At 35.0% G+C, this 21,319-nt stretch overlaps 1 protein-coding gene across 1 annotated transcript in view; it reads right to left on the bottom strand.

The window, feature by feature from the left end:
• The window catches only part of LOC149787344 (phosphatidylserine lipase ABHD16A-like), a 104,622-nt gene that overhangs the window by 41,836 nt on the left and 41,467 nt on the right, over positions 1 to 21,319 (bottom strand). The window contains exons 9-12 of the mRNA XM_089977896.1: positions 14,210 to 14,250; positions 6,978 to 7,079; positions 5,006 to 5,119; positions 3,098 to 3,262 (exon numbers count right to left, since the gene is read on the bottom strand). Of these exons, the coding sequence (XP_089834022.1) occupies positions 3,098 to 3,262; positions 5,006 to 5,119; positions 6,978 to 7,079; positions 14,210 to 14,250 (422 nt within the window). The remainder of the gene's footprint in view (positions 1 to 3,097; positions 3,263 to 5,005; positions 5,120 to 6,977; positions 7,080 to 14,209; positions 14,251 to 21,319) is intronic.

The following is a 21,319-nucleotide window of genomic DNA, read 5'->3' as shown; positions in this document are numbered from 1 at the left end:
AACTAGTCCACCTTTATTACATATGAGGGGGATGAAAAAGCAATAACTAATCCACCTTTATTACATATGAGGGGGATGAAAAAGCAATAACTAGTCCACCTTTATTACATATGAAAGGGATGAAAAAGCAATAACTAGTCCACCTTTATTACATATGAGGGGGATGAAAAAGCAATAACTAGTCCACCTTTATTACATATGAAAGGGATGAAAAAGCAATAACTAGTCCACCTTTATTACATATGAGGGGGATGAAAAAGCAATAACTAATCCACCTTTATTACATACAAGGGGGGTGAAAAAGCAATTACTAATCTACCTTTATTACATACCATTAGGATGAAAAAGCAATTACTAGTCTACATTTATTACATATGAGGGTATAAAAAAGCAACTACTAGTCCACCTTTATTATATACCAGCAGGATGAAAAATCAATAACTAATCTAACTTTATGAAAAAGCAGAGGGAGATTTTGTTTTGTAACTTATATGATGTAAGAGATAAGCCTCAAATGTTTGCAAGAAAATTTAGGTTTGTGTCTAATCTTGTGTAAACAGTGTCACAAGATGCATACAAAGTGAACATATTTATTGTTTGTCAAACTATGGACTTGGTTTGTAACCACACTTTTATTTCTAAGCATAACATCAGTTTCCTAAAAAGTACAGACTTACTAAGAATGTTTCTATTTATAAAAAAAATTGAGATAAATATGATGCACATAGGTTCCTGAAAACTGGTTCCTATAAAGAGTTGAACAAAGCAATTGTCTGCCACAATTGTATTATCAACTTACTGATAGCATCACCAAATTCATATGGTTTGGTAAGATCATGGGAGCTTAGGATGTTAACATTTCTTCAAAAACATCCTGCCAACACTAATATCGGGATTGGCACCAACTCCCATGAAATCATGAGTTACTACTTCTGCTCTGCCAAGAAGCATTTTCTCTACCATCAGTTTGGAAGCTTTGTACTTTAAAATGTTAGAATCAAGTTCATGTGATCAGGAACATATTCAAAACAGATTTTCACTAATAATGTTTCTCCTAGAATACTTGCCCAATCACACTACTTTAATGCTCTTCCTTCCTCCTGTTATGTATATTTGATTTAATTATATCTGATTTAATATATATATATATATATATATATATATATATATATATATATATATATATAAATTTAATTGTTTTATTTTTTTATATTTTTCATTACATGATATTGTAATGTAAATTTATTCACTAGAGATGATACGTTTTTTTAGAAAATAGTTTGACCATGACTGTTATTTTATAAACACCAGGTGTTGATCTAAATCCTGACCTTGTTTCAGAATTTGTAGCAACCTTCATAAACAAGTTCTATTTTATTTTAAAATGATTGGTTGTTTCCAAGGTCATGATGGGACCTTGTCTTTAAGATATAAACAATTTTTTTAATTTTTTATTTCTTAGAGGAAAAATGATTGGTTTTCATCAGGGTCACACTGGGTAAATGTGAGCTGTAACAAGTATCTTCTATAAACTTCTAGAAGATGATCATGTGACCCTTGTTTACGGTTTAGAAAGCCCATAGAACCCATATTTTGGAGAATTAATCAGTAGAAGTTGGGCTGTTAAATTGTTAGTTGTATGTTGTGCTGTTTGGAGTTATTTCAAATTACTTGGTTTAGAGTTATTTCAAATTACTTGCATTCAAAAGGATTAATTCTGTTATTTTTCTGGAAAATACATGTGCTCATGTAATATTGTGGAACAAGGACAGTTTTTTTAATAAAAATGTATTCAGCTATCAGAAACTGGAGTGATAATTCTTATTTCAACAAGGAACTGTAGACTTCACCATATGTGGCATATGTCATCGTCTTCCATTCTGGACTCTTTGTCGGGATTCGAACGTGAAATCAATAGAACATTTTGTTATTAGGACTACTAAAATTTTATTCTCTGATTATTTTTGGATCATTTTTGGATTTGATTCTATAAAACCATAAGTTCATATTTTTTTCATTTTTACAGAATTTTTTAAGGGAAATAAATTATTGTATATCTGAAAGCTTGTTGTTTTCACTCTTTCTTGTGTTACTGTTTATTCAAGCCTAAACAAGTGACATAAGACCTCCCAGTAATGTAAGTATCACATTACATGATGTTCTGCTCAGCTTAAAACAAGCACCACCTTTATGTGACAAGGGTATATAATGGGCAAAAGCTATTGCCCTTTGTATAATAGAAAAAGAAAAAATTTGTCTTTGGGAAGGCTGGATATGGGAGGTAGTAGGGCATATATTCCTAATGATAATGTGATCAGGGAACATATTCAAAGAAGAAATACTAATATTTAAGGATGTACAAATGGAAATTGTGATTTTTGACAAAGATAGAAGAAGAAAAAAACTCAGATGGTATTAGCTGATCTTATGTATGCTATAGTCATTTTATTTTGAAGATTAATCAACTTAATCAACAAATTTACAAACTGTCTAAACCTAACTGCTTAGTGACAGACCTTCTGTGTCAAAATTCTGAAAGCAATACTAACTCAAAACCATTTATGGTATGTCATGAAATTACATTTTTTTTTATCTAGAATACACATTTAATAAAGGTAAATATTTCATTATTGAATTTACTTCCACACATTACTAATTCTGTTAATTACTTTACGGTAAAACTCATTTTTGTCCTTTTACTTATGTAGTGAAGTTGAAGTTAACTGTTCATCTATTTACAACGATACACCTGCATTTAGTCAAATTTCAATACGAGCCAATCACAACACAGGATTGTAGACTTAAGTTAAAGTCCAGACTTAAGTTCTGTTGATGAAATCCAGGTCAGGTTTTCATGTCAAATAATGGTTTTAAACTCAAAAGAATGGTTTTGTTCAAAATTGCAACTAATATTCAGGAAAATATTACACAGACATCAGCTAGATGTACATATTTCTAGTCTTAAAACCATAACTTTCTTTGTAAAACATGGAATATCCCATAAAAGATCCCTCCCCCCAAACTGGCCCAAAATTAACCAATGTGCACCATATAACATGGGTAAGGTCATATCATTTTGCACCAACTTCAAACTTACCACATATTTGACATCTGGGTAATTCATGGCTGCCCATGTGGCTGAGTATCCCCCTATAGACCAGGCAAACAACACAATGTTGTCTGGGGTAAAGCCCAGTTTGTTTATGGCATACTGCATGACAGTGTCAATTGCTTTCTGTTCCTGGTCAGGGAAAGGAACTCCCTGTAATATAACACTTATTTTTATAATTCCTTAAAGCTGTGTCATAAATACCATGTTACACTGTTACATGTCACATGGCAAAATTACACTGCATTATAACTGAAGAATACGTCTTTACAGTTATACTACAAATAGAATACCAAATTCAAATAATGAAATTTATGGTACTTCAATAGTACATGTCATTGAATGCAAGCCGTGTGGCATATTTTCAATATAATAATTTAATTTCTAATGAATAATAATTTTTAAAAACAAACAAATTTCATATTAATTTAAGTAACATGTACATCTTTCTCATCGTGTAATTACTGTTCAATTACGGACTAAAAGGTAAGATCAACTGATCATAAAGACATATATTTAGTCATGGGGGGGGTTAGTATGCTCTTTTTCTTATCTAACCATCTTAAACACAATCTTTCTAAAACTTTGGAAATCAATTTGTATAAAAGAACATGCTATATTAGGTACTTGTACCCAAAAACTGATTAAAAATACATACCTATTTTAATCTCTACACCTGGATCTATTCATGTTTGATAATTAATATTATAAAAAAAACTTAATATTACACAGATATATTATTTTTGAAGTGGTCAGCTCAATTTCAAAAGTACAAGGCTGGATCATTGCAACAATGTAACAGAAGATATTGGTATTATAAAAACAGATGACTACAATGTTATAATTTGTACAAGTTGGCCGGCCACACAGCTGCTTTTTATAACTGGTCACAATGATCACCAAATGAAATCAAACAACATGCTGATCCATATCAAACAGAGAGAAATCAACTTGTACTGTCTACATCATGAATACTAATTTAGATTACACAGAACATCATATTGTTCTCAGAATTGAATAACAACATTCTGTAAGTATACAAAACGGCACATAACGTTTCATTGTGTAACCAGGAATGTGTTTCGACAAGGAGGATGCCCCTGCCTATATCTTATAATTTGAAGAAACCACTGATTAAGGCATAAAGGCAAACCTGAGAAAAACAGGGGCCATTATTCAGTCCAATGTTGACTTAAGTCTTCATCTTAACAGGTTTAACACCAAATTAGTACACAAAGTACTCTAAAAGTTGCTAAACACAAACGCAATGTGCAACAGACAGGACAGACACAACAGCCAGGGTCACCATACATGCCCCTTCTAATGAATATGGACATAATGACCACCAGGAGTACCACAAATGCCCATTCCAATGAATATGGACATAATGACCACCAGGATTACCACAAATGCCCATTCCAATGAATATGGACATAATGACCACCAGGAGTACCACAAATGCCCATTCCAATGAATATGGAGATAATGACCACCAGGAGTACCACAAATGCTCATTCCAATGAATATGGAGATAATGACCACCAGGAGTACCACAAACGCCCATTCCAATGAATATGAAAGGGTCACAAAACTGATAACTTGTTCTGAGAGTATGAATGCATCTACCATATTATTTACAAGAATTCTGTAGAATACCTTCCCGCATATTTGGTCCGTCAATGATGCCAAAATCTATCAAAATCACTGTGACCTACGTTTCATAGGCTAATATATTAATCATCAAAATGAATGTACCCATGAACTGCATGTAAAATGGAGTAAAAAACTGAATTCTGATACCTACAGAAACAACAATAATGTCATCACAAAGTTATTCCAATACTTTGTTGACTGCTTTACAGGAACACAATACTGAGATCAAAAAGAATTACTTACGGAACTTCCAGCAAAGCCTGGGTGGTTCCAGCCAAGCACCGAGTACCCTGCATCAAGAGGTGTGACTGTTGACCCGATCTCATAGTACCCAGCATTACCTTCACAGCTAATGACCTGAAATATTTCCGAAGAGAGAACTTAAATATAATAGGTGTTTAATATCATAATTGTATCCAAATCATACATTTTTCATTAAAAGAGATCTGAAGATAAAAAAATGGAAAAACCCACTACAGTCAACCAGAAACTGTTTACAATGCATTCAGTGGATTAATGGATATACAGACATTCAACCGATTAATGTATATACACAGACACAGACATGGCAGCTGCCCTGATGGAGAAACTGTCATACCTGTGCAGAGTTGTTACCTGTTGCTGCTTCTAAAATTCTTAAATCTAAATTCATTTATTTGTAAGCCTGATATCGCTCATCTGCAATACATTGGTCTAAAAAGACAAATATGGAAATTAGGTGGGTGCCTTGGGTTGAGAGACACTAAGTCATAAAAATTTCCACCTATACTGTATATATTGGTGATATTTGACACGTTTAACTTTGTTTCAACTCTGAATAACTTCAGCTAGACCAGATGCTCTTTGGCATCTTATCTTTTGTGTGAATGTGAAAGATCTTCATGCCAGCACACTACTTATCACATTTGGTACATGATATGGGAAGGTGGTTGTGGAGATAAAGTCTTCCTATTAAAATTTTTGTTGCATATTGGTCACAACAACAATACATATGGGGAGATGAGTATTATCTGTTTTGTTGTTGTTGTTGTTGTTGTGGGTTTAATGCCATTTCTCAGCACACAATAGGCTATACATGGCAGCCAGTGTAAGTGGTAGAGAAAGAACCCAGGAAAAACCTCTGACCCATTGGAAACTATTGGCAAGCTTTCTCACATACCCAAACTGGCCAAACCAGAGCCTCGAATCTATGCAGACAGTGGTTAGATGGCAATAATCAGTACATGCAAGTGCTTTAGGCCTCTCAGCCACCCAGGACCCCCATCTATTTGTTTTTGCTGGTTTTAACAACACTTGTAACAAATTATTGGCTATATCATGCCAAGGAAATGGGAGCTAAGTGTCTATTCCTAAGGACACAAAAAGGCAACCAAACACTGGTGATATCAAACCCGCAATCCTTCGATTACAATGTTCTACCAACTGAACTATTGGCTCCCTAGTATAATCTGGCGGTTTTTCACCAATGCTAGTGCAGTCACCTAAAATTCAATTCTAGCACAGAATATCCTAAGGAACAATACTATCCAAGCCACATCAAAGGTGGCTAACCATGTTGGAGGCAGCTGGCAGAAGAAAAGTAAAAAAGGAACCATTCCAAACTCAATTTTGGTTGGCCATGTCCTAAGAAATATTCCCACCAAGACTGATCCAAATTGGCCCAGAGGTTTCTAAGAAGAAACTGAAGATAACATGTTGATGGATGAAGGAAATGATACACACAGGTCACTAGGCTATACCATAAGCTCACTTGGGCTTAGCTCCTGGCTCTAGTTTAAAAAAATTTGTCAAAATCTTTACCTTGTATCCAAAATTTACATTATCCTGCTTGTAATAAATTTTACAATATACTATTAAAATCATAGGTAAAAAGTTTAAGAAGGATAAAAAATAACTTGTTTCAAATTATTACTTGAGAATAATTTGATGTGATATGAAGCTTCAGAAATACTTTAAATTTGATGAAATCTTTTAAGAAAACACTCTTTTTCCAGTGAAAATGGGTCACTATGACTGATTTTTATCCTTGATATTTGCTTCAGTGAAAAATTCATTCACAAACATGGTAAGAACAAATATGATGAAGAAAATATGACATGTATAGTGAAATTAGATACAGGAAAGCTACAAAAGAATAATTTTGGTTGTCAGTGTCAGATTTTGTACATGGCACATTCTCATATCTCATTAAATGGTGTCTGAGTGTTGTGCTTACTAAAGTTTTCCCAAGTCTGCCTGCTATTCCCCGCCGATCAAAGAACATTGTGTCAATTTCATTGTTGTCCTCTGTTAGAAGCTTGGCTCGCTGCCCATTTTTCTGCAAAAATTAAATTGATACAAAGATATTCAAATTAAAAAAATACATCACATTTGTGAAATCCTAGACATTCCAAAGAGACAAAAACTTCTCAATGATGTTCTTTTTGCCCATTGCTAAGTACAGTATAAACTGTCCAAACTGACAGCTGTATCAGTACATATAGTATGATTATACAGCAAAGTTTGGCCTCTTTGATAGCCCTATTATTTACAATCTATATTCAGCTGTATCAGTACATATAGTATGATTATACAGCAAAGTTTGGCCTCTTTGATAGCCCTATTATTTACAATCTATATTCAGCTGTATCAGTACATATAGTATGATTATACAGCAAAGTTTGGCCTCTTTGATAGCCCTATTATTTACAATCTATATTCAGCTGTATCAGTACATATAGTATGATTATACAGCAAAGTTTGGCCTCTTTGATAGCCCTATTATTTACAATCTATATTCAGCTGTATCAGTACATATAGTATGATTATACAGCAAAGTTTGGCCTCTTTAATAGCCCTATTATTTACAATCTATATTCAGCAGACACCTGTCTTTATGCATAACATATTCCTGATTTCATCTCAACTGCTTGCAAAAATTATGCATTATTTGAAAGAAGTAAACAAACCGTTAACTTATGTGCTCTTTAAATTGATGTGTAAATTTTAGGTTTTATTGATAATTTAAAAATAAACACATCAAACATATTAAAACTTATTAGCATGCTGCAAAATGGGAGTTTTGACTAATATACTATAAATAACTTGGCTTCCTCATACTAAGTGGTTATCATTTTAAACTTAATTTTTGTTATCTGTTTTTTAATCAGAGCTATTCCAGAATTCAAGGGGGAATGGTAGATACAATTTTAATTTAAGATAAGAGGTAGAGGAAATACTCACTGTATTTTAATGTTGATTGGTCCAATTACTATTTAGATGTACTTCGAAAAAGTATCTCCCATGAACCTATTTTTTTCAGGAACAGACAGTGGATCCCTGTATATAATCAGTCAGTCAAGTGACTGTCCTTCAAATAAAGGATTGTTGTCCTTATACATTTGATTGGAATTAAATATTTTATTAATGGAATAGGAAGATATATCTCTCCGTACAATGAAATATAAAACTTATGATCATAATTTAGTTGCATTGACTGATGGTAGAGATATTGAAATATAAGTAGCACACACTGCATCTGAAGTATGTGCTACTTAACAGTCTCTACTTCACATCACAAATCCGACAACATGACCTGAAAAATGCAGCTGAAAAATTTGTTTAAAAAATCATCCCGGTGGATTGGTTGCTTGAGATGAGCCAAGTGTCAAGGTGGAGAATCGGTGGGTTGTTATGAAACAGCATGTCCTTCCTCTGTTGAAAGTGGAAATAATTTCCATGTCATACCTGACAGCATGTTGAAAGTGGAAATAATTTCCATGTCATACCTGACAGCATGTTGAAAGTGGAAATAATTTCCATGTCATAGGTGGAAGCATGTTGAAAATGGAAATAATTTCCATGTCATAGGTGGAAGCATGTTGAAAGTGGAAATGATTTCCATGTCATAGGTGGAAGCATGTTGAAAGTGGAAATGTTGACAGCATGTTGAAAATGGAAATAATTTCCATGTCATAGGTGGAAGCATGCTGAAAGTGGAAATAATTTCCATGTCATAGGTGGAAGCATGTTGAAAGTGGAAATAATTTCCATGTCATAGGTGGAAGCATGTTGAAAGTGGAAATAATTTCCACATCATACTTGACAGCATGTTGAAAATGGAAATAATTACCATGTCATAGGTGGAAGCATGTTGAAAGTGGAAATAATTTCCATGTCATACTTGACAGCATGTTGAAAATGGAAATAATTTCCATGTCATAGGTGGAAGCATGTTGAAAGTGGAAATAATTTCCATGTCATAGGTGGAAGCATGTTAAAAGAGGAAATAATTTCCATGTCATACCTGACTGCATGTTGAAGGTGGAAATAATTTCCATGTTATACCTGACAGCATGTTGAAAGTGGAAATAATTTTCATGTTATACTTGACAGCATGTTGAAAGTAGAATCGATTTCCATGTCATACCTGACAGCATGTTGAAAGTGGAAATAATTTCCATGTCATACCTGACAGCATGTTGAAAGTGGAAATAATTTCCATGTCATACTTGACAAATCTTCACCCCTTAGGGTAAGAGCAAAGATATTTATAAAGATCAAATAAAAACCAAGATACAAAAGCCAAATGGTAAATATCATACTTGGTCAAGGCATCTAGGCTGTGTAAATGCATGTTCCAACTTTTTCGTTTTATCTAAACTTTGTACAAGAGACACAGAACTGATTAGCTTTAATTTTAGATCTCTACACAGAATTTTTGCCAGTTTTTGAAAAAGATTAACTGAAGTAATAATGATAAATGCACCTTCTTTAAAAAGGGAACAGGAAAGACTTATTCTATGACTGTTCCATTGCTAAACATTTTTTGAAATTAAAAGTGGAATGGAACCAAATTTACACCCCAAATTGTACAATTACACAAATTGATGTCTGTATAGGAAATAAAAACTTTGATGATCTTATCAACTTTCTAATTTCGCTAGCAAAACATGCTGATCACATTATGCATCACAACACATAAATCTCATCAATCCTAATAATTGTTTTTTATCATACAAAAGGCTGGAAAAATATGGTGCCAATGTGATGAGTTTGAGAAAAATTTAGGTTTCATCCTTTAGTTTTTGTCTACTTTTGCATCAAAGAAACAAACAGGCAATGTAATACACCTTGAGGTTTGTAAATAAGTGGTTCTTTTTGTACAGTATTTGTGTGTGTCTAAATAAAGGAACATAAGATCAGGTTGGAAAATATATTAAGGTAATGCCCCATACACTTGGACAGGTGATGATTTAGGAGAACATGAAAAATCCTGACAATTTATGTCCTTGAAAATATGGGTGTGGAGGTAGGTACTCCTGGAAATGAAGCTGGTAGTCCCTTCTTTAGAAAAGAAATGACTTAAATATCATCCATGATGCCTGACCAAACTTCAGAAAAGGTTACCTGAGCAAACATAAGGACCCTGGGAAGAGGGATGCATGGCAGGAGAGGAAACAAGTTAATAGGACTGACCCCATCCTTAGGAAATGGGGAGGAGCCTACAACTCTCCTTCCAGGTTCCCTTCTGCTACCTCATTTAGGTAAAGATGGGTAAGAAGAAGGCATGAATGGAGGTTGCTTTTTGGGCTGTTGAGGCTGCATCTTCTTAAGTAATTCAGCAGAAGGCTCCAAAGGAGGGTAGTCTGGATGAAAGTGATTTCAAATGGCCCAGGAGCAGAATGTGAGGAACCAAGCTGTTAGTCCCTTTTTGTCTTGAGAAGCCATGGAGGGATAGAGACTTCTGATTAGTGTCTCTGCCTCCAAAGGAGCAGCCAAAAGAAGGTTCTTAATGTGGTCCATTTGTCCAAAGTAACATCTCTGTGGAGGTGCAGCAACTCCACCAATAGCCCCATGGCTGTAGATACTGCATGCCCCAACCTCTTAGCAACTGCCTCGACCAAGAGCAAAAGTGCAGCTGGAGATAAGGATTCCTCTTTCTGAAGACTGAAGAAGGCTGTCAAAACAAGACTGGCATGCCATAGTGATAAATATCCAATCCATAACTGCTGGTAGCTCCAGTATCTTTATATGAAGGAAAGTCCAGCCAGGTCCCCTCTGAAATCATCACTATTCAAAAGGCCAAAGGTTTTGGGCAAAGCAGGTGAGTAACTGGATGCTAGGACCAGCTGCCTCAGTATGGTGGTGGGGGAAGAAAAATAACTCCTAGTGTTGCCTAGTCAACTCCTGGCCACTCAAAAACCTTTCAGACTATTGCCCAACCATGACCAAATGCAAGAGAAAAAGGAAATATACCATGGCCAAATGGGGGAGCAAAAGGAGATGTGGGCATGCTGAAGCCATGAATCTCTTTAAACTGGAGGGGATTTTTATTGTCCTCTGATCACGGAGGCTTGGGACACAAATCTGAAATGAATGAACCCATATCGTGTGGTGATCAGGAGGAACACATTGTCGAGTGCCTAGTGACTAATCAGGGATCTCTAATCTGATGGAGAGGCCCTCATCAGAACTTATAAAGTCTGACTGCTGCTCTCCCCTATCAGGTTGGCATGATCTATGTACGGTTCTTGCTGCTCACACTCTAACTGGGGAGTGCTCTCTATTCCATTGTTTTTCCTTCTTTTGAAGGCAGCCTGGATTGAACTCTAACCCACTCTGACTACACTGGAATGACTATTAGGAATCTGGTCTTATTATCTTTCTTTGAGAAGAAAGATCCCATTCCCTCTAGATACTGAGGTCTACTTTTCTCCTGAGCCCCTATGAACCAAGAGGATTCAACATGCTAAAGGGACTTATGAGACTTCTTCTTCTGTGTCCTGAGGGACTCAAAGAAGGATTCCATACCCTCCCAAGTTAGAAAAGACAAAGAGGAAAAGAAGAAAATTTCTTCCTCCCCTATATATTTCAACTCTCTGCAAAGTCCAAAACCTTGCTGGACCATAGGTAACAAAATGGACAATTCATACATGAATGGCAAATGAGGTGTGTGTCCAATCGGGAATTGTAATGTCAATCGGGATTTGTAATGTCCACACATACCCAGACTCTGCGACATTTAATATTCCCAGAAAAGAAAAGTCTTTGTAATTGAAAGGAATTAAAACAAAACAACAGTAATAACAACAAATGTGCAAGACCTCTGAAACACAGTATTGATGAAAATGAATGGTGTGAGACCTCTGATGAGTGACTTATAGATTCATCATATAATGTATTTCAATGTACCCTCCAATTCAATATATATACAGACAGATGTTGACAGGAGACCACAATAATCTGGACGTGAAGGGGATAACTACTCTACAAATCCTGGAAACATCCAATTAATAAAATGTACCAATGACAGAGTTGCAATAAAACTGGATATTTGCTTTGGTTTGGTGCTTTATGGAGTTTAAATTGGAGTAAAGTGACTTGACTAAGGACACACCGTGATAGCTGACCCAGGCTAGTCTGATCACAGGATTCAGACCAACACCATTTTCACAGTCAGACTGGCATGCTAATCAATGAGCCATGATGACTATCAAATGCCTATAAAAACAGCTGTTACTTAGTCTATCAACCAAGAAGAGGAAGGGTATAATTGGACTGAGCTAGATAAATAATGGCACCATAAATATCTAAACTTTAATAAGAGTTTTTACATTCACTAAATTTACAATGGGTACTGACGGTATTATTACTAAAATATGGAAAAACATTAAAATGCCAAAAGCTACTTAGGACATGTGAAAAAGGCAACACACCAAACAACATTTCACCTGATCAACATTTTGTCATTTATTGTTATTTAAAATCATAGCTGCCAACCTTCCATGCTCACAATTAGTGAAAATAGGGATAAAAAGTTGTGAATTTGGACATGAAATAGTAAAAAATACTATGACAATTATTCCATCCACTCTGACCGTCAATACTACACTATATCAAGTTCGCAATATAAAAATAAAACACTACATATATGCAGAAATATTTATTTATCAAGACATGATACTGTAGCAGACTTGAACTTCCTCAACTGATTGATCATAAATTTGTTTTCTAAACAGTTCAGACTTCTTGCCTGCTGATTGCTGTTGTTGTTGTAGGGTTTAACACCATTTTTCAGCACATGATAGGCTATACATGGCGGCCAGTATTAATGGTGGAGGAAGAACCCGGGAAAACCACAGAAAGAACCACCGACCCATGAGAAGCTACTGGCAAGCTTTGGCTGATCTTGGTGACTAAATATGCTGACAAATTTTATGCAGCTATGGAGGCCCTAATGTCTGTCTTATTTTTCCTCACTAGAGAAAATACTCTTTCACTGTCACTGTTGCTGTGAGGAATGCACAGGAGCTGCAGCACTTTTGGTTCTTCCACAGGAAAATTTGGAAGCAATTTTCGAGTCCGGGAACATTTGTCAGAACAAATGTTTAGCCTGGTCTCCAGCTGATAAAGGTAGATTGTGTTCGACAAGAAAACTCACAAATAATGCTTCAGCGTTGGTAGCCTGCAGATCATATGCCAATGGCTTAAAATATTCCAAAGCTGAAATCTGTGAATTCTTAATTTCCTCCAACTTCTACATGTTTTTGCAAACGATGTGCTTCCTCACATCGTCTCTGCGATGGCACACTGGGTGCAAAATGCATGATGAATATCAACATTTAATGGCAGAATGCACGGCCAATTTTTGATATATTCCAAATTAAACTTCACTTTTTGAGTAATACATTTCTTTTTTCCTTGGTGGTGAAGACATTTTCAACATCTTACATGCGATGCTGAATGGTGACTCAAACCAGTGTTGGTGACACATGCGCGGAGCAGAATTTCGGTTATGCCCCAGTTTCTATCAAAAGCATTTGTAAAACTACTCTTATACATATAGATCAAAATAGGCTAAAATGCTTGCTACAGGGCCAACTGTACTAATCGGCTGCAGATCTACTAATATTGCGACCAGCAGTACCGGACCATTTTCGGCAACTGCGAATATCATGACTAGCGCTTAACGGGAAATCAGTTATTTTATTAAAGAGTTAAAATGATTGAGGATTGGAGAATCCGTTAATTTTTGGCTTGCGGCGTGAATTGCTGAAAAAGTTGCGAAATTCATGAGGGTTGGCAGCTATGTGTAACAACGTGCTGAGAAATATATTTTTCTACAAAGAAAATATAACACGAATTTTTATTAAATGTTGCCAATTTCATGATAATGATTCAAATTTTGGGGCACTAACTGCTGTTTTTTATTATAAAAAGTGTCACCTATCAAGATTTCATTTGCCAATTTTGATTGCAATTTTCAACAAAAGTGCTATTCTGGGGGATGTTGCACAATGACAAAAAGGATCTACAGCTACCCCACATTATAAGCAGGTCTGCAAGTTATCCAAGAGTACTACGGTGAGGGACTGATGTACCTATATGTTTTATTATTTTTCAGGTTTTGCTTAAAGTCACACTGAAATAATAACATGTAATATTGGAGGCATGTTAATAACTTACCTCCTCCATAAGTTTAGCTCTTGCCTGTATCAAAGATGGTTCTGCAAAATCAAGTATAATTTTAAGGCATACAGCAAAAGTAGACAGTTCAAGGTCTAATGGAGAAATACGAAACTTTATGTTTTGTTCAAAGACAGTAAAAAGAAAGAGTTTTTTCATATAGTGCAGAAGTAAACCTCTCCCTTGATAACTCACACACAATAGGGTCCAAAAACACAGACGGCACTATCAGTGAGGGTGTGAGTTACTGAGTGACCTCTGAAAATTTCAGGGGTTGCCATCTCAGTTGGACACTGACAAGACTGTGGAAGGAGGGGGAGCAGCAGTTTAATGGCTGAATAATCATTTGGAGTAAATGTCAATAAACAACTTTTTCTAATGAAATTGTTCACTTTTTGGTATAAATTACCTTATTTTCAAGGTAACTAATCTCTGAAAGATCATTAAAGACAAAACTCCAAGTGGTTTCAACATATCACATACATGTGTATCTGCAAAAACATTGTGTATTAAGTCACTACATTTTTGCACAACAAAACTAGCAGACACATTTCTTTTTGGAAAAAAAATGTCAACAATGAAATTTGATTTATTGTTTTATTAGTGAAATTTTGATGCTGTGATTTCATTCAAGTAACAGTGAAACTTCTGCTCATCCTTGAGCAGATATCTGAATACAAATTCAGGAATTTTAAGTTCACTACAAACTTTAGAACTCAACTTCCATAATGAACAGTAGCTATGAAACAAAGATTTGAATTCGCTAGGTATCTCCTTTTCCTTGGTTGTCACTGAATGACTAGATATTGGACAGTGCTACTTATACAATAATGTAAGTGTTCAATGAACTGAAATCAGTTGATTTGACACAATACCTTGTGACCACTAGCTCTTATACAGTAGGATTTGCATGCCCCTTTTTTTTTTCTCACACCCCTTATTTGATTTGACACTTAACGTGATAATACAAGGCAGGTCTGATTTTAATTTAGAGTAACAAAATATAAATACATCCACAAATCAGAGACCAAAACATAGGCAGTTAATCATAATTCAAATAATTGCCGCAGAAATAGCTGTAATGGTATATTTGCATTTTTCATTGACTAACAATGGACATAATTTATATATACCGCTAAAATACAATTTTCACTTGACAAAACTTATCATAATGCTAATTATGTTTTTGTTTTATAAGGTTGCTACTGGCAGGCATTAATGATATTTTCACTGACTGAAATGTTATCAAAGATTGTTATTTACAGTGTACTGATAATTTTCCTTTTAAGGACAATTTCATAATGATAATTCAAATTTCTGGACACTAACTGCCATTTTCCATGATAAAATAATAATATATCAATGTTTCATTCACCAATTTTGGTCCCAATTTTCTTCAGTTAAAAATTAAGGGCCAATTATTTTGGCATTTTCCAGAAGAAGAAAAAAATGGGATCAACACCTGTCCCTGTGTTATAAGGGGGGTTTGCAAGTTAACAAGGGACCAGCACATGTCAACATATTCACAAGGATTTCATATAAGCTCGAACTCAGAACAAAACATCAGTGTCATTTGTTTTGTTTTTCTACACACCCTTCTATGCTTTCCAAACATTTTGGATATACAATGCAAATGGGATTGGCAAACAAACTAGGCTTTAAATATGTCTATGTGAATATTTACATACAACTGTCAGTAACCTAATTTGTTCCAGTCTGGGTTTGCAATTAGGAAATGCTGACTGAAATCTACATCTAATGCAAGACCAAATATGTAATATTAAATTGGTATTTAAATGAAACTAGTGGTATTAGCAAAAGGTGCATGACTAGGGTCCTGCTCACTATAATATACTCTTTATTGGCTTTAAATTGTTGCTCATTTAAAGTCAGGAGAAGCTAATCATGCTGGGGCAACAACCCCTTACATGATGACATGATGTTTAAAATCTGTCTTCATCGATGTCTTATCAAAACAAGCTCTATCACATGTAAAAGATAGGAAGTTGTTTAACAAGGGTCCTATTTAAATGAATTTGAGGAGAAAAAGCTTGTAAAAATACATATCTTGGTTGATAAAACAATGTTCATGTAAAATTGCATTGGAAAAGTTGAAGTTTTCATGCAATAATGACTGCAAGTAAAATCCAATGTAAAGATAGTACGTTCAGAGACGAAATCTATAAAGGAATATATAGGTCAAAGTGAAAATGTACACAACAAAAATGCATCAGTATATGCTGAATGGTTCTGGTTAACAGGATCTGATATAGTAGAGATTTAAAACTGAATGGAAAGGGGCAATAACTCCATCACCAACCCACCACACTAAAGTGATCATGACAATGAAATTTTGCCCCAATACTAACAAAGGTTCAGTTTTTTTCTATTTTTCTTTTTATATTTTAAAATTGTTTATTTGGTAATATAAGCCAGTACTGTGCTGACAGGCCATTAAACTATATACACACATATATATAAATACTGTGAGAGAATTTACATGATACCAAATTAATTAAAAAAATACTCTTTTCTATGATATCAAAGTAGATGTACTATAATGAGTTGATAAAAACCAGAGATTAATTCTGTTTTTCTCCTTTTGAAAAATCTGTGTTCTTATTATCTACTTCAGGAGCTATTATCACCCTCCCATAGAAGCTATTAACACTGTCCACCTGCAGAAGCCAGACCTGAATGGGTGAAAGTCACCAGCACTTAGTAACCTTGGAGATTCCAAGCACAGTTCATACGTCAGTAAATACCTTGATTAGCTGCCACAGCTTACCTCTTATGAAAAGCATACTTGCAGTCAACCCATTTAATTACTATAATCATTCACATGTAGTGAGGGTAACCTATCATAATACATAATGAATAGTTAATTATCTGAAGTATACCACCAAATAAATATACTTATTCCTACTTCCAACTGCAATGGTCAAAAGAGCTTTCTGTGTAACCTACAAAATAAGTAACACAGAAAACTCTGTGGTCAGGAGCTAAATGCATATACTCAGACTATGTTAGTAAAGCATGATATATAAGCCACAGTGACCTGATCATAAACAGCATCCAAAATATGAGCTCAATGAAGCATGAAATATTGGTAACAGAGACCTCTATTTGCAAAAAGGGTGAATTATGTATCAATACGCATTCCCTAACCAAGTTTCATGATACAGTGTGACCCTGCTATAGCGCACTCCATTATAACGTGAATTTGGATATAACACGGTCTTGGCATGGCTCCTGAAATTTCATATACATGTATTTTTCTTGTGCACAAAAAAAAGTCTTAAAAAGTACAAAAAAAACCCATAAAAATTTGCTTATTATTTTGGGGAAGAGATCGTGTATGAATAATACAAGACGATTGTGGCATGGCTCCTGAAATTGCATATGTATTTTTCTAGTACACGAAAAAGTATTTTTTTCTTCTTAAAAATAAGAATAAGAAAATAACGCAAAAAAAGTTTATTCTGGGATCGCGTAGGTCTTCACCAATGTCGCAAACTTGGATTGTTTTTCCTTATTGGCTGCAAAACATACCATGTGGCTTTTTTATTTGTTGGCGACATTGTTGGCTGTTTAAACTTTTATATACAACCATTGGTTTGGAGTGCAGAAATTCAGAGGCCCCATGAAAGGAAGCCACAAACTGGATATAAAATGCACTGAAATGTATCAATTGTTACATAAACAAATTCTTTGTCCATTCTGACAAACCATCTAAACAGTGCATTGTTTTATCATAATCCGCTTATCTTGACAGCTAGCATGAATTCTGTATGTTGTGAAATATCTCATTTTTTGTTTGTTTTTGACATTTCTGGTAACGGATATCAACCAGACGAGGCATTGTTTCGTAATCTATCTTTCATCGGATTTTTGGCCGCTCGCTAGTAATTAATATATTTACAAAGACTGACATTTGTATGTGGATGGATAAGTAAAATTCCTCTTCATTTCACTCAGAATTAAATTCTTCAGAATGCTCACGTTTTCTGTAATAATCCCTGTCATCAGAACACCTGCGTCTCTATCGTCCATTGACCCTTTGTTAATTTTCAGATGCATGCGTAGAAGGCAGCATCACACTGCTACCACAAATGTATAAAAAAATTTAAAAAAATAAATAAATCTTACTTATTGGTTTATTCAGTAGGCATGGAGGGACAGTAACTAGAATAGTCTAAATAACGGCCAATTCCTTTTTAAAAATGTACCCAGATAAAATAGTTTGCTGAAATTTCAAAGGAAACAGATTACCTTTGAAGTACCGACTGTTATGAAAACGTGCTCAGCAAATGGAAAAAATACCAGTCTCAATCATGCAATACTATCATTTGATGTTGCCACCACAATAAGAAGCTGTCCTTTAGCGGTGACTTCAATAGCGTGTGCAGCCTTCAGCAAAGAAAACTGACTACAATCTTTCAATAATAGCAAAGAACTTTTCTTCAAAGGAAGTCAGTACCAAACTTAAATAAAAGTGATGGAATTTGATGGATTTTTGCATTTTCCTACGTGACTGGGACACGTTAACTGTGCTGTGAAAGTTTCCTTTTTGTTGGGAAAAAGTTTATGCCAACGGCGGCTTAAAACACAAACTAACTTTTACTGACTTGGAACGTACTTTAAAGTAAATGTGCTTCGTCATTCGTTACGTGATTGTGCTATGTTTTTCCATTGAATTCAGACCAATATGACCTGTTACAAAATTAATGAATATTTTAAAGCTGTGTGTGCATATTTTCGATGGAATCACTTGTATTGTGGATTCAATGTATATGATGAGGTTTGCAGGTGAGTATACGGTCTTGATACTATTCATGCTATACATTAGAAATTTATATATAAACAGGATTCACGTATATGTTCCAATTCATGGTTATCTAAATAAATTATATTATTATGTCTTCTCTGTTTTCACTACAGGTGTATTTCTCATTTAATATGCATCAATTCAAGATGGTAACTGTGCCGACAAAGCACGTATTTTACCGCCCGCATTTATTACCCACACACCCCCCCACAATTTTTTTTTGTTGGGAGGGGGTACATTTTCTTCAGCTAACTGACTTGGTTGCATATAACACGGTTCGGTATATAATGCGGTCGGGTTTTATGGCTCCCAACTACCGTGTTATAGCAGGGTCACACTGTACTAGGTAGGAAAGTATGCATACAGTATGCCAAAAAGCGCAAGTGATTATGACACAAATGCCAAAACTTAACCAAAGCTAATATGATTCAATGCAAGTCACAATGAGCTTCTTTTGTTGTAAAGGATCTGCACTAATAGAGATGTATGTCATAATTTCACAAATGGTATATGGGAAAAGAAGACTAAAAAAACCACAAAATTTAACCAAAATCAGTGAAACATAGTATATGGGCCACAACGGCCTATGAGTGAAATGAATGAGCTGTGCTTATCAAGAAGCAATCCCTCACCAAACTACATCATTCAGGAAAGAACAATGTATATAGCATGCCAAAAACTATCTGGTCATGAGCTAGTTGTTGTTGTTGTAGGGTTTAATGCCATTTTTCAGCACATGATAGGCTATACATTGCAGCCAGTATTAATGGTGGAGGAAGAACCCGGGAAAACCCCGGAAAGAACCACCAACCCAGGAGAAGCTACTGGCAAGCTTTCTCACATACCCACACTGGCCAAATCCGAGACCCGAACCCACGCAGACAGAGGTGAGATGGCAACGATCTGTAATGGATAGCACTTTTGACCACTCAGGGCCCCTGGTCATGAGCTAGATGCAAACACTTAACCTAAGCCAGCAAAAAGTGAAATGTTGGACAGTGACCTTTTTTGTACAGGTGAACTACTAACAGAGATGTATAGAATCATTTAATTCAATGATTCAACAATAAACTAATCTTGAGCCCAAATCAATGAAGCATGAAATGTGGGTCACAGTGTCCCTATTATGATATGAGGTGTAGTTCTCATCAAGATGCATCCTCTCATCAAGTTTCACTACAGCCAAAACCAGTAAAGGTGAAAAGATCAGCAATTTTCATTTATTGCAAGGGTGTGGTAATAATAGAGATGAATTTCATCATCTATTTTGATGATTCAAGCATGAACAGATCTTCAGAAATAAACTTATAACACAATATTAAGCACAAAATTGACCTACTTTTGGGATGAGGGTGTAGTACTCATCATCAAAATGCGTCTCCCAACTTTCATGATTTTTAGTACATCAATACTTATTCGGGATGTAAAAGACCTATGTTCATGAGCTAATACAAAAACTTAACTAAAACCATGTGAAAAATAGGTCAAAGTGACCTTCTGCTGTATGGATGTGACAATAACAGAGATGCATACAATGTTAGTTTGATGAATGTAGCATAAACAATGCTTGAAAACTAAACCTAAAACTTATCCAAAATCAATCAAGCTTGAAATATGGATCATAGTGACCTACAGTTGTGATGACTGTGTAGTATTCAACAAGATCTATCATCTTGCAAAGTTTCATGATTCTAGGTAAACAGTGTCTATACAGAATGCAAAATACCCTATATGGTCATGAACTAAATGCAAAAACTTAACCAAAGCCAGTAAAATGTGAAAGTTTTGGTCACAGTGGCCTTCTTTTCTTGTTTGGGTGTGGTACTAATAAAGATGCATAAAATTATCTAATCTGATGATTGCATCATAAACAGACAATGAAAACAAAACTTAAACAATTTATCCAAAGTCAGTGAAGCATGAAATATTGGTCACAGTGAAGTACTTGTGATGAAAATGTAGTCATCAATAAAATGCCCCCACCCACCCCCAAGTAGTTTAATAATTCCAGGTATAACAATTTCAATACAATGTGAAAAAACTAATGTATATGTATGTACAAAGTTAGTCCTCTTAAACCCCAGTGTGTATAAAACCAATCGATACTATTCCCTATGACCTAGGAAGCAAGAATGTTTAGCGTGGCTGTACAAATTTATATGCTTTCATATGTGTGGGATACTGACATTGATGCCAGGGATAGTACAATAACAAGACATTATTCACCAGCCAATTGAAAGCAAAAAGTAAATACAGGTTACAGTGACTTAATATTTGTGTGT

This window comes from Sinohyriopsis cumingii, chromosome 12, assembly GCF_028554795.1.
Source record: "Sinohyriopsis cumingii isolate HCF-2022 chromosome 12, ASM2855479v2, whole genome shotgun sequence".
Taxonomy (NCBI): Eukaryota; Metazoa; Mollusca; class Bivalvia; order Unionida; family Unionidae; genus Sinohyriopsis; species Sinohyriopsis cumingii.
The sequence above is the reverse complement of the archived record's forward strand: the minus strand, read 5'-3'. Positions and strand labels throughout refer to the sequence as shown.